Below are 14927 nucleotides of genomic sequence, written 5' to 3' on the forward strand. Positions count from 1 at the left end.
GTGAAGGATCCCCACCATTGCACACCCACACACGATAAATATATTCATACCCTACATCAACCTGATCCGAGCCGTCAGGCAATGGTATTATTGGGGAAATTCAACATCTACCCGCCGCACACCCAGGATTTCTTCACCCTGTTTATTTGAATGACTGCAAAGGGAGAACGTGGAATATAAATAATCGTCCATCTATCATTTGTCAGGTTGTTTTTGCTCCCAGCAGCAGGGGATGCGCCAGGTGCCTGGGATGGTGGCGAGCGGAGGGGACACGCCGGTTGCGGGCCTGGAGGAGGGGATGCGGCTCCCACCGCCACCCATCCCTTCAACATTAAACCTGTCCCGGCCATTGGTACTCGTTTCCCTTCTTGGTTGCGAACCCAAAGGCACAGAGAGAGACACTCACCTGCCTTCATGAGGCGGGGCGGGCCCGGCAACTCGCAGTCAGGCGGCTGGCTGGAGTGACGCTGTTACCATGGCAGAGACTGCGGCGGAAGTACAGGCAGCCGGCGCCGGAAGCGGCCACCGGACTCGGGCTGAAGGGAGGGAGCCGTGGTTCTGTGTGTGGAGCAAAGATCCAGTAACGGTAACGTTGCGGGCAGCTCAGTCCCCCAGCGGTAACGTTGCGGGCAGCTCAGTCCCCCAGCGGTAACGCTGAGGGCCGCGTGGAGCTCAGTCCCCCAGCGGTAACGTTGCGGGCAGCTCCGCTCCGCCCGTGTGCAGCTCAGTCCGCCAGCGGTAACGCCGAGGGCCGTGTGGAGCTCAGTCCGCCAGCGGTAACGTTGCGGGCAGCTCCGCGCCGTGTGGAGCTCAGTCCGCCAGCGGTAACGCGGTGCCGCCGGGCTGACATGGCGGCCACGAGTCCCACCAGCGTGAAGTTGTCCAAAGGACAAAAAAAGATGCTGAGAAAGCAAGTTAAAGCGCAGCACGTTCTCCGAAAGAACGACGGCATCGCAACGGTGTCCGGGCCGACTGAAGTAAGTCCGTTACTGTTGTTGGGAGTTTATTTTCGGAAAGTTGGTGTCGGTGCTGCAATCGCCGTTAAACGATTTCGTCATGAGAGTCATGCACCACGGAAACGGGCCCTTCGGCTCAATATGTCCCAGCTGGTCCCATTTGACACACATCCCTCTAAACTTTTCCCATCCATGTACCTGTACAAGTGTCCTTTAAAATGTGTTATAGTACCTGTGTCAACTACCTCTGGCAGCTCATGCCATATTCCCACCCTCTTCTAAGTGCAAAAAGGTGCCCTACAGATTCCTATTAAATCTTTCTCCTCTCATCTTAAACATACAAACTGGTTCCTGATTCCCCTGATCTGGTTAAAATACTCTGCATTCAGCCTATCAATTCCCCTCTTGATTTTATATGCTAAATTTATGTTCAAGACCTGCCATACAACTTTAAAGGGTTAGGATTACAGTAAATGGTGGTGATTTTTCCTCTTTGCTCTCTCTTCAAAGTTGAAACATAGAAAATAGGTGCAGGAGTAGGCCATTCGGCCCTTCGAGCCTGCACCGCCATTCAATATGATCATGGCTGATCATCCAACTCAGTATCCTGTACCTGCCTTCTCTCCATACCTCCTGATCCCTTTAGCCACAAGGGCCACATCTAACTCCTTCTTAAATATAGCCAATGAACTGGCCTCAACTACATTCTGTGGCAGAGAATTCCAGAGATTCAGCACTCTATGTGTGAAAAACGCTTTCCTCATCTCGGTCCTAAAAGATTTCCCCCTTATCCTTAAACTGTGACCCCTTGTCCTGGACTTCCCCAACATCGGGAACAATCTTCCTGCATCTAGCCTGTCCAACCCCTTAAGAATTTTGTAAGTTTCTATAAGATCCCTCCTTAGGGGCCACGCACAACAAGACTGCTAACTAACCCTTCGAATATCGACTCAACTCAACCGATTTGACAGTTCAAATCTGTCAAAGTTTGAACGATCAAAATGTATGAATTAAATGGGTAAAATGAATTCTAATTGTTAAGGTGCATTGGAAATTGTAGTGATTCAGATTCACCATGTCTGTTTTGATGGTCTAGTATTTTTCTTTAATGAACGGGAGGTATTAATTGTTAGCATTCTGCAACATGCTGTAAACAAGCACTTCAATTTCTAACATGATAAATAAACTCATAACCTGTGGTAAATGATAATAGCCTAGGCTAGTAACCTAACTTTTGCAGGCAAATGTTTAATTGTGGTCATGCAACTGACAATTGAAAAACCTTGTCTTAAATTAGAGACCAGTTTAAATTTAGTGTTTATTTAAATTTGCTTTTATCAAGCATACCCATGATGTGTAGAAATTTATGTAACTATCTACTTTAACAGTAAAGTTAATTTCTGTTGTATCCTTTAGCATTTAGTCATTGCCAATGGTGGTTTGGGTAATGGTGTCAGTCGACAACAACTGCTTGAAGTGTTGCAGACATTTGGAACAGTTGAAACCCTTCTGATGTCTCCAAATAAACCACATGCATTGGTGACATTTCGTACAATTCAAGAAGCCAGGGAAGCACACAAAGGCCTTAATGGACAAGATTTAAAGACAAATGGAAGTTCTCAGCCAATCACTTTATATGTGAACTTTGTAGAGAAAGGTAAGTTCATTTCCATTTTATGATGATCTTCAGATTCAAATAAGTTAATTGTCATATACACCAGGATGCAATGACATTCGTTGTTCATATGAATCTCCTAAAGTACACATTGTACATACATAATGATTAAAAAACAATGGTGCTAAACAGCAGAACAGTGCAGGATTGTAGTGCAATCTGAAATAGTGGAGAAAAATTAAAGTACATTAACAGGATAACTAAATGAAATGGTGTTAAGAGTAAGTGCATGTGGCAGCCCCTCTGGGAATGGGTTATGAAAGAGGTGTTTTGTTCATAAGTCTGATAGTGTGATGAAGGTGCAGTTCTTAACTCTGGATGTCTGAAATATCACGCTCCTGTATCTTCTCCCAGAAGAGAGAAAATGGTGGTAGATATTCTTGATTATGCTTCCAAACTTCCTGATGTAATGCACCATATAGGAGGTGACCAGCCTGTGTCTCTCTGGGCTATATTCACCACTCTGCAGGTGCAGGAGATCAAGAAAAGAGCAGTTGATAGGCCAGGCTGATATTCATCTGTCAGAATATTTTCTATGGCAACCTTATTTAGTGTTTGGGAGAGTCCTCATGGACATGCTGAATCTTCTCAGATGCCAAAATAAATTAATACATTTACATTATTTTTTTAATTACCGGATCAGTATGAAGGGACCAGGTTGGGTTGCTCATGATAAGGATGCCTAGGTATTTGAAACATTGACCATTTCTCCAGCAGTTCCATTGATGAGGATGGGGTCATGTTTACCCCATCACTGCCATAGGTCAACAATCAACTATTATATATTGTTGACATTGAGGGCTGGGTTGTCTACCTGATAGCATAAGATCATTTTATGTACTTTGTCTTATTGCTGTTGATATACCTGACAACAATGGTATTATCAGTGAACTTAGTTGGTGTTGTACTTGGGTCATAGGTATACAGGGAATAGAGTAAGGGACTGAGCATGCAACACTAGGAGTGCGTGGCATTGAGGATCAGAGTAGAGGAAATGTTATGACCATTTCAAACCAACTGAAGTCTGTCTGCCTTTTTAAAAAGTCAAAGCCAGTTGCAGATGGAGGCCCAAGGCAAGGGACCAGAAATTTGTAGTTGAATTTATTCCGCATAGTGGCGTTGAAGGCTCTGTGGTCATTTAATGATATCATAACGCGTGTTCTTGTTGTCATGGTAATCCAGAGCTCAATGTAAAGCAAGAGAGGGCGTATTCCATATAATTAGTTTTCCTGTATGCGAGTTACGAGGGATCTAGATTGGCAGAAAATGGAAAAATATCATGACTTGTATTTCCATAACGCTTCATAACTTCAGGATATTATTACTTCTTGAAATCTAATCCATGTGGAATGGAATATTTGATTCCTGCTGCTTTATATTTTGTTGCTGTGGTAGATATATTTTTAATTGTGAAATCATGTGCCAACCATTCTTCATATTCTCATAGAATTAAAGTACAAGAGGCAGAAATCAAAGAAAAGTAGATATAAATGCGCCTCCTTAAATGCAATGTGTTTTTTGGTAGTACTTTGAAGTTTTGTTTCAATGCTACCTGGCTTCAGGTTGTGATAGAAAAATCATTTAATAGATAAATTTGGTACATGACTAATTGGCGATTCTATGAGAGAACGGTATCGATTTCTGAACACTAAGAATTAGATTCCCCGTCATCAACATAAACTCTAAAGCCACTTTGGTATGTTGTCAGATGATAACTTGTTATTTCCTTTATCTTTCATTTCCTAACTTTAAAATACTTTTAGGTTTAGTATCCAAAAGTATTTAGTCATACAGGAATAAATGTTTAATTATCTATGCAGAATTAATATTAACAACAAAAATGAACAGAGAACCATATCATTTTGTGCTAAATAAAAATGTTTTATACAATACAAACACTTTTAATTTATTTTTACAGTTGTTCATGAAGAAATTCCTCCTTTGAGTCTGCCACCAGGCCTGCTGGTGATTGAAGAATTTATTTCTCTTGAGTGTGAGGAAAGACTTTTGGCGTTTGCAGATGGAAACACACACGTGACAAAAGAAAATGGTGAGCAGTACACTAGGATGGAAAACAGTAGGTTGTGTTCGGATTATCCAGTGCGCAGTGACCTACTTTTGGACCTATTTTAATATCAAGCTCTATATTTCTGATCATATCTTGTTCTACAGTAAGCACCATGTGATTACGTAAGTAATTTGTTGTATCGTTGTAAATGGAAAGTTGTGAAACGGAGTGAATGTAGTGAAAATACAGTGGTAAAATTGCCTGTTGGTATTTAATATTTCTTACCGTTATGGTAAGTGACTTACTTAGTTTTTCCACTAGGAGCATATAAAGCAAACCTTTGTGTGTGTGTGTGTGTGTGTGTATAAATACCGTATTTCCCGGCAATGAAGACGTAACTGCGCCGAAGACGCACCCCCATTTTGAGTCGCTAAATTTTGAAAAATGGCTGGCGGGACATAGAATTTCTCACGCTCAAATAAATTAGAAAATAAAATCTAAAAATAAAGAAAGTAACAATTCATTTTGCCCAAGGCTTCCAGATCTCCTCCATTCTGAATGACTGAATGGTTGGGGGGTGGAGGGTGACGGCAGGTGGAGAGATGGTGGGAAAGACGGGAGCACAAGTTGAATCAGTTGTGATGTTATTGAATGACAATACTAGTTCAAGGGACCAATTGAGGTTACTCGAGCTGACATGGGAGTAAGCTCCACTGCCCGCTGTCCTGTTATCCATCACCCGCTAACCCGCTCCGCTCTATGATCTTTGCTCTTGAGCTGGACCCCTCATTGTCCGGTCTCCGAACCAGGTCAAAAATAGGGATAGCGATAAGTTCAAAACTAATACCAACTGCTTTTGTGTGCGTCTGTTGACAATGCAGCAGCATTCTTATTCTCTCTGTTCTCACTTGACCGACAACCACCACACACCTCCAAAGCCTGCATGCCACGGGACTGGCTGTAGCGCTCGGGTCGGCTCGCTTGCCCCAGGCCTGGCTGTGACACCCAGGTCAGCTGCGTGCCCCGCGAATGGCTGCAGTTCCCAGGTCGGCTCGCTTGCCCCAGGTCTGGCTGCAGTTCGCAGGTCGGCTCCGTGCCCCGGGAATGGCTGCAATTCCCAGGTCGGCTTCGTGCCACGGGACTGGCTGTAGCGCCCATGTCGGTCCACTTGCCCCTAGGCTGTGACACCTAGGTCGGCTGCGTTTCCCACGAATGGCTGCAGTTCCCACGGCGGCTCGCTTGCCCCAGGTCGGCTGCGTGCCCCGTGAATGGCTGCAGTTCACAGGTCGGCTCGGTTGGGGTTCGCTTGAGTTTGGGTTACGGGCCGGATCCGAGCCCTAGGTTGCCGACCCCTGTGTTAGCTCCCATGTTTTAAAAGCTATTTGGCCCAAGTCTATCTTTCTTGGCGAATAATTTAGCCTTTGGCCTCCAAGATGCTGGTAAATTTTCGGGCCTTATTTTAGAGTAAAAAATAGTGTCTTCAATGCCGGGAAATACGGTAATTATTTTAAAATGCACAAGAAAATAACATTAAACATACAACTATTACATGCAGTCTGCAAAATGTTTTCTGTAAATATTTTTATCTTTATAGTCCAGAAGTCTCTGAAACATCGAAGAGTAAAGCACTATGGATATGAATTTCGTTATGACAACAATAACGTAGACAAGGATAAGCCTCTACCAGGAGGTACTCTAAATTGTGTATTTTTTGTTTGTTTTTGGATGTAATAAGTATTTTGAAAGTATTATAGAAAAACACTATTAACATTGACATTTATTATGAATGATGAAGATTGCCCTTTTTTATGGTTTTAACTGACTTTAAATAATCCATTTACTAAACTGGGAATTACAATTAAGTAGATGTTCTACAGTATATATTTAGTTTAGATTCAAAACGAGTGGCAAATATCTGGCCACATTAACTGTGGGAACTGTGCTAGTGTGTTTCTGACAAATATGGGTTCTGCATAATCTAGATTTTGTTTTTGGACTTCAGCCTGTGATTCTATCATAAAATCCAAACATTTCCATATCCCTCAATTCCGTTATGTGCTTATTTAGTTGTACCAGTGTTTTCATTGGAGATGCAGGAGTGCAACAGGTAACCTTACTTTATCACAGTTCCAGTGACCTGGTTTCAATTCTGACCTGTGTTGTGTGTGGGGATGTAATCGCTTGTGCCTGTGTGGTGCTTTTATTTCCCCCCCCCCCCCCCCGCCTCCCCTAGACAGCTTATTTCTTGTTAGATGATCCAGCAATGCTTTCTAGTGGATGTCATAGATAGATTACAGAATAAAAGGGGGCTGTCCTTGGCTGGCTTTCCAGTTCCATGTGACAAACCTTTCCCATGAAGACGACAGGGTGTTGGTCAAAGGTGGTCTTATTTTGTGTTATTTGTAAGTCAGAAACCAGTGATGCAATGAGGGGTCAATGCTGGGATCTTTGCTGGTGTATAAATTAACAATCTGAGCATTGGAGATGCAGAAGAAGAATTTGTGATACTTTGAAAATTTGTGAAATCTGGAACTCGCTGCTTGGGCGTGGTGGAATCGGATAGTCTTGCAACATTTAACAAGTTTTTAGAAGAGCAGTTTAAATACCACAGTATATAAGCCTATGAACTGGGTGCTAGAATATTGAACTGGTGCATGATGACCATGCAGATTCTGACTCTATGTATTCCATTCCCTCTTGAATGCCCCCCTCCTTTATGATCTCCCCTCTATTGGCTTCACATCCTTCCTATAATTGAGCAACCAGTATTACAAACTACTGTCTACAGTTGAGGCTAGACCACCCACCCCCCTGTAATGTGGGATCCCTGTACTCAATAGCACGGAAATGATAGAAATCCAGAGTTTAATTTGTTTATTACTATCCATGACTCTTGATTTATTTTGTGTATGGTTGCTAGTAGTCATTAGACTAAGTGGGACCAGTTGGGTCCCAGTCACACGGGAGGCCTGGTCCCCCATCACAACCCATTCCCCAACGCAATATTCCACCACTCACCCGTTTCCCCCAACGCAACCCATCACGGGGGAGAGGGGAGCAGTCAGCGAGGGGGACCAGATGGGGTAGTGGCTGGAATTGGCGGTGCGATGGGGACTCACAGCGGTCGCTGGTCGTTCTCCTCCGCCGGGATCAGAGTTTCCGCTTTCCGTTTGGCGACATCGGTGACAACGGATGCGGTGCTCGGCTGCGCACTGCGTCCCAGTCGGCTCCGTTTGTGTCTTGTTTAAATGTTGTTTAAATGTCGTCTAACCTGTCCCATCTGTAAAATCTGCCTATGTGCATAGTATGAGATTTGTGTCCTGAAAACTATGCTTCTGATTCTGTGGATTATTGGCCTTTGTGGATGATATCTGTCGGTGCAAGCAAATGCTGAGTGGCGTCACGGACAGTTGTGGCGAGGAGCCACGGCCTGTTCGTTTGTACAGTCGAGCGCCTTTCTGGAGCTACAACCCAAGCTGACTCGGGGGGTCATCAAGCCACTTCTACCATTTGATGTTGGATAACATCCCTCAGGAACTGATTTAAACTAAAAGGAAAAAGAAATGAGGAAGAAGAGGGGGCATTCGGAACCGCCTACGACAGAAATTCAATCGGCCTCCCCTCTCATCTATCATCCTTACAAATCTGCGCTCTTTGAACAACAAAGTGGACGCGATACGGACATACACAAGGTACTGTAATGAATTTCGTGAGGCATCTTTATTGTGCTTCACGGAAAGTTGGTTGCAATGGACTATGCCCGATTCTCTCTTTGAAGTGCCCGGATTCACCTTGGTGCATGCAGACAGGGATGCAGCTGACTCTGGAAAAACTGAGGGAGGCGGCATTTGTGTATACATAAACGATGTTTGGTGCCGTGCGCACTCAGTGAAATATAAGATCTGTGACCCCAATGTAGAAATTCTCGGCATGTTGTTAAGACCTTTTCTATTTGCCTCGAGAATTTGGGTGCATTTTGCTGTTTGTTGTATACGTGCCTCCCAGTGGCAAAGCGGCATTGGCGGCCGGGACAATAGCGGACTGCGTTCATGAATTACAACTCAACTACCCCAACGCACCGGCATTAGTGCTTGGGGATTTGAATCAGTGTCGTTTGGAGACTGTTCCCTGGATTTGAATAGTACATCAAAGCCAAAACCAGAAAAGACAACATCTTGGACAAATGTTTTGTAAATGTCAAAGGTGCTAATGCATCCAAGTGTAAGCCACCAATATTGAATTCTGATCCTAATGTTGTGCACATGATTCCAGTGTATTAGACCAAACTTAAGAGAAGTAAACCAGAAAAGAAAGTGATAAGGACATGGACAAATGAACATGGGGAACAACTGAAAGCCTGTTTAGAATTGACAGACTGGGAAACCTTTCAGATGGGTTCACTAGATGAAATAACCATAGTTACAAACGATTATATTGATTTTTGTGTACGGTTGGTTGTCCCCATTAAGGAGATTAAAATCTATCCCAACAATAAATCATATGTAACTAAGGACATAAAAAACATAATAAATACAAGGAAAGTGCCTTTCAAAAACAAACATTCTGGAGTTTTACAGTACTGTAACACTACATGGTACAAGAGTTTGTCTGCTACTTCAAAATCAAAACTGCTCCAACAATTAGAAATCTGCTCAAAGATTGCAGGTCAACCACTTCAGAAATTGGATGGCAATCTTTCATGAATCATCCTACCATAAAAACATACTAAGGATGGCCAACAACATTTCTTCTGACCCCAACCACGTTCTGAACAGTGAGCACAATTTGTTACCATCAAATCGGTGATATAGGGTTCCAAAATTTAATAAGGCTAGACTGAAGCATTCTTTTGTGCACCAGTCAATCCTCGAACAAAATACGGCGCTTAATCCCAGATCAAATGCTGATGGGCCTTAAATGTTGTCTTCTGTTATTGTAATGTTATGTTGAATGTATGTATTTTTGGGTCCTGTCCTGATGTCTTAATGCTTGTCTTCTCTCGTCTCTTTTGTCTTTTCTGTGATGCTGTAAATAGAGCTGCTGTAATGCAAAACAAATTTCAGACTTGCTCTGACAATAAAGTAATATCGTATCGTATCTCTGACTCCGGGCTGGGCTGGGTCTCCGACTCTGGGCTGGACTCCGGGCTGGGTCTCCGACTCCGGGCTGGGCTGGGTCTTCGATGCTGAGCTGGGTCTCCGACTCTGGGTTGGGCTGGGTCTCCCATGCTGGGTTGGGTCGGGTCTCCAATGCGGGGCTGCTTGGGGTCCCTCTGAAAAATGTGTCCGGTTGGAAACCTCCGCCAGCCATCCTCGGCACCAGTAAAGATGAGATTGCGCAGGAAGGGGCGGACTGTCCTGGGGAGTGACGGGAAGAGACTAATCGGCGCGGTGCTGACTGGCAGGAGAAGAGATCGATATGCGCGCTTTTTAAGATTTTAAAATCTCGCTAACTTTTACGACATTGAACCGATCGGAACAAAACTTGGTACACTCGCAGCACAGGAGAACGGTGAGTGAACTGGCAAAAAATCGTAGCGCTATCGCAAACTGTTTTAGTACAAATAGAAAGACTGCCAAATCGGAAGACAACAAGATCAGAGTTTTAGATATATAGATGTTTTTTCTTAAATCATTATTGTCTTCTTTTTTCTAATATTAGGTCTTCCTGAAATATGTGGTGACATTTTGGAGCAATCCATGGAAAAAGGTTATGTGAAATTTAAACCTGATCAGTTGACCATAAACCAGTATGAGCCTGGACAAGGTGAGATACATTCTTCACATTGTATTTTGAGCTGCTATTCAATGTGTGGGCAAGATAATCGAGGAATGCACAGGGACTCTGAGAGAATCTCTCCTGTGACAGTTTTGTTGATTTAGGATCATATGCCTGATTCGCCTTGTAATGAGAAATTATTTGATATCAACCTCCTTATACAACTGTTAATTTGTTAAACATTTTTAAAGAAATATTTTTGATCACTGATCAGCAAAATACAAATTCATTATTCAATAAATGTAGGTGTTCTGTGGTACACTGTGAAATCAACAGAAGGATGGAGGGTTGGGTGTTTATGCGTGCTATTTTCATGATATTTATTTTAGTAGTTTATCTTTTAATATTTTATCTTGTATGTATCGTTAGCTTTTAGAAATGTTTGAATGGTGCACTGACTGGCTGACATTTTAAAATTTTGTTGTACATGGTTCATGTTACAATGACAATAAAGAAACTATTCTATTCTATTCTACTATTCTATTCTGTTTCAACAGTATGAGAAGAATATTTGAGGATTATACTGCAATAGGATTGATGTTGATCTATAATTAATTTTTAACAATTTTCAAGAAATGAGACACATCTAACCCATCATGACAGGCAATCGTCTAGCACTGGAGGAGCTGTACGCTAGAAGGTGTACCTTGACTACTTTTGTATTATAGCCAGGGAACTTGAAGAAAGGCCCGCTTGAAGAAATAACTTCCAAACTACCACCAGCACGACCTATGGCTCCAGAGGATCAAATGTCCTCTATCACAGCTGATTTCACCATCAAAGATGCCTATTGCTCCATTCCCTCATCCTCACTTTGGGAAATTTGACCTCCTGGCTGCGCTCCTTCTTTCTATGTATGTTCAGCGACTGAAGAGCACAGCACCAGCAGTGAAGACTGCACAGAGCTGGTCAAGGAAGACACAGGAACGACTCTGGGATTGCTTGGAGTCAGTAGATTGAGCAATTTAAAGGACTCGGCAATGAACCTAAATGAATACACCACGTCTGTTACTGAATTCATGAGGAAATGTGTGGAGAAGTGCGTTCCCACGAAAACCATCCAAGTGTTCCCCAACTAGAAGCCTTGGATAAACCAGGAGTCCGCTATCTTCTGAGGCCCAGACCTTGGACTTACTGGTGATGCTGATTTATGTAAGAAGTCCAGGTACAACCTTGATAATGGAGTAAAAAAGGCTACAGGGACTTTTGCTCTAAATTGGAGGATGAGACGAATGTTTGGCAGCTGTGACTGCTTGCAAATCATCACTTACTACAAGATGAAACCAAGTGGCAGCTTAAGCGACAGTGCGTCATCACTCCTGGGCAAGCTCGATAGGGAGAACACTGCCTTCTTGGGCCCCCATAACCCCTGATGGCATTGCAATCTCAATATCTGAGGCCAACTTCAGAAGGAGGGTGGACCCTTGGAAAGTGTCGGGACCTGATGATCTACATGGTCGCATTCTGAAAACTTGCACGGACCAACGGGCATGAGCTTTGTGGACATCTTTAACCTCTCATTATTGAGGTCCAAGATTCCTATCTGCTTTAAAAGAGCATCAATAATACTAGTGCTTAAGATTAGTGTGGTGTTGTGCCTCTATGACTACCGAAAGGTGACATGGGCTGCGGAGTTGGGGGGGGGGCTGCAGCCCCTCCAATTTTTTGGTGAGACATGCTTCATAACCTGAAATTATCCAGCCTGCGTGTATTTTTCTCTTCTGAGGACCTTCGACATCCAGAATCTCAGAACAAGCGCACAGTGAGGGCGGCAACCTAGACCCACTACAATTTATTTACTGCCATAATGGATAAACAGGGGGATGCAATCTTGCTGGTTCTCCACTCTGCACTCTTCACTTGTCACATGTATCAGACTGCTGTCATAGACTATTTCTCAGCGTTCAACACCATCTCCGCCAAACTTGCTACCAAACTCGGAGAACCCAGTCTCATCAACAGAACACGATCAGTTCAAATTGGCAACACTACTTCCTGGATATCTATCAGCACAGGGGCACCTCAAGGATTTGTGCTCAATCCCCTATTCTACTTGCTCTGTCCCGTCATGATATAGAATACAACTCCAACTCAAATTTGAACGGCACTAATGACTTTGAGCTTTGTTTTGCACTATGTTGGGATTTTATTTATTAAACATAAATGTTGTTATCTATTGAGTACTGTGCATACATGCCTGTTGTGCTGCTGCAACTAAGAATTTCATTGTTTCATTATGATTCATGTGACAATTAAACTTGAGTGACTCAAGAAATTAGACAAATCCAATTCAGTAATTGTGGAGTAAAATCTGCTGTATGCAGCAAGGAAATCCATACATAGATTATGATCAAAACCTGCCTCCTAGTGGTCAAATAACTGATGTCATTTGTGGGATGGATTCAAACATGATTTTCACCATGTGACAATTCCAAAAAAGATGTACAAGAAGACAGCATCATGTGGCTATTTTTAACATCACAAAATGTTTTGACTAAGTGAAATGAGGGAATATATAGAATCCTGTTGACAATTTGTTGCTCTTATAAATCCATCTCTCTTTGCTCTGTGATGACATACTAATTGTGATTATAATAAAATAATCCACTGGAGTTAATGCCATTGCACACCAAGGTCAAGTAAGCCTGTGCCAATGCTCCAACCTTCTCAATCTTCCTTGCCACCCTGTTCATTTCTAACCGAATCCCCACTGGCGTTGAGCTAATCTTCAGACATATGGGAAACTGTCCCAAGTTGTATCACAACCACTCCATGATCAAGATGATTCCAACTTCGTCATTGAGCTGCAATTTAAAAGTTGGGACATCACTAGGAACTAAGTTCATAATCTACCTGGCCTCTTCTCTGCCAGGCCTGTATTGCAGCCATCTTTAGCTTATGTTTGTTTTGGGGGCTAGTCCCCTTCGATTTTCTCTTCAGCATACAAAAGGCATGCTCAATTGGGTTCAGATCGGCTGATTGACTTGGCCACTCAAAAATTGACAATTTTCTAGCTTTGAAAAACTCCTTTGTTGCTTTACCAGTATGTTTGAGATCATTGTCTTGCTCTAGAATGAACTGCCAGCCAATGAGTTTTGAGGCATTTGTTTGAACTTGAGCAGATAGAATCTGTCTATACACTTCAGAATTCATTATGCTACTATCATCAGCAGTTGTATCATCAATGAAGATAAGGGAGCCAGTACCTTCAGCAACCACACATGCCCAGGTCATAACACCCCCACCATTGCATTTCACAGATGAGGTGGTATGCTTTGGATCTTGGGCAGTTCCTTCTCTCCTTCATATTTTGCTCTTTCCATCACTCTGATATGTTAATCTTCGTCTCATCTGTCCACAAGACCTTTTTCCTGAACTGTGGTTGCTCTTTTAAGTGCTTCTTGGCAAACTGTAACCTGGCCACCATATTTTTGCGGCTAATCAGTGGTTTGGTTCTTGCAGTGTAGCCTCTGTATTTCTGTTCATGAAGTCTTCGGCAGACAGTGGTCATTGACAAATCCACACCTGACTCCTGAAAAGTGTTTCTGATCTGTCGGACAGGTGTTTGTGGATTTTTCTTTATTATAGAGAGAATTCTTCTGTCATCAGATGTGGAGGTCTTCCTTGGTCTGCCAGTCCCTTTGCGATTAGCAAGTTCACCAGTGCTCTTTCTTATTGATGTTCCAAACAGTTGATTTTGGTAAGCCTAGGGTTTGGCTGATGTCTCTAACAGTTGTATTCTTGTTTCTCAGTCTCATAATGGCTTCTTTGACTTTCATTGGCACAACTTTGGTCCTCATGTCGATAAAGCAATAAAAGTTACCAAAGGTGATGGACTGGGTGCTGCGAGCTCTCTTATACCTTCATTAAGGAGGCATTTAAACACCTGAGCAATTACAAACACCTGTGAAGTCATGTGTCCCAAACATTATGGTGCCCTGAAATGGGGGGACTATGTATAAACACTGCTGTAATTTCTACATGGTGAAACCATAAGGTAGAAAAATACCCCTTATTAAAATCTGACGATGTGCACTTTAACCACATGTGATTTTTTTTTTTTTCTATTACAAATCTCAAATTGTGGCGTACAGAGGCAAATAAATATACGATGGGTCTTTGTCCCAAACACAATGGAGGGCACAGTATGAACAGCTTCTTCCCCATTGCTATCTGACTCCTGAACCAATTGCCCCTTCCAGTGGATGCTGCTACATACTCTTACTCTTAATTCTACCTTATTCGTTATTCTGCTTTTGGGTTTCTATCGCATTTTCAGATTGCACTACATTCTGCTATTTTGCATTTGTTGTAATTTTTGTTTCTATCACATCAGCTATACTGTTTACTCTGAGGTTTATGTACTCAAGGAATTTCATTACACCCTGGTGCATATCACAGTAAACTAATCTGAATCTTATCTGATACTGAATTTAAACAATCTTCCAAAAGCCAATGGCATGATAAGCAGACCATCGTCAGTATTCCCATAAATTGACATTCCCAGCGT

The 14927-nt window shown here is 42.7% G+C and overlaps 2 protein-coding genes across 3 annotated transcripts in view; one reads left to right on the plus strand and one right to left on the minus strand.

The window, feature by feature from the left end:
• The window catches only part of elmod1 (ELMO/CED-12 domain containing 1), a 38021-nt gene extending 37505 nt beyond the window's left edge, over window positions 1-516 (minus strand). Inside the window, exon 1 of one of the 2 annotated variants that reach the window (XM_055637036.1) lies at window positions 407-516. The gene's annotated coding sequence lies outside the window, so the exon portion shown is untranslated. The remainder of the gene's footprint in view (window positions 1-406) is intronic. The other variant, XM_055637037.1, reaches the window with a different exon arrangement.
• A 51-nt stretch (window positions 517-567) lies between these two features.
• The window catches only part of alkbh8 (alkB homolog 8, tRNA methyltransferase), a 29593-nt gene continuing 15233 nt past the window's right edge, over window positions 568-14927 (plus strand). Inside the window, exons 1-6 of the mRNA XM_055637031.1 lie at window positions 568-656; window positions 747-977; window positions 2373-2613; window positions 4550-4681; window positions 6234-6329; window positions 10301-10405. Coding sequence (XP_055493006.1) covers window positions 849-977; window positions 2373-2613; window positions 4550-4681; window positions 6234-6329; window positions 10301-10405 — 703 coding nt within the window. The 5' untranslated portion in view covers window positions 568-656; window positions 747-848. The remainder of the gene's footprint in view (window positions 657-746; window positions 978-2372; window positions 2614-4549; window positions 4682-6233; window positions 6330-10300; window positions 10406-14927) is intronic.

Source organism: Leucoraja erinacea, chromosome 6 (assembly GCF_028641065.1).
Source record: "Leucoraja erinacea ecotype New England chromosome 6, Leri_hhj_1, whole genome shotgun sequence".
Classification (NCBI taxonomy): Eukaryota; Metazoa; Chordata; class Chondrichthyes; order Rajiformes; family Rajidae; genus Leucoraja; species Leucoraja erinaceus.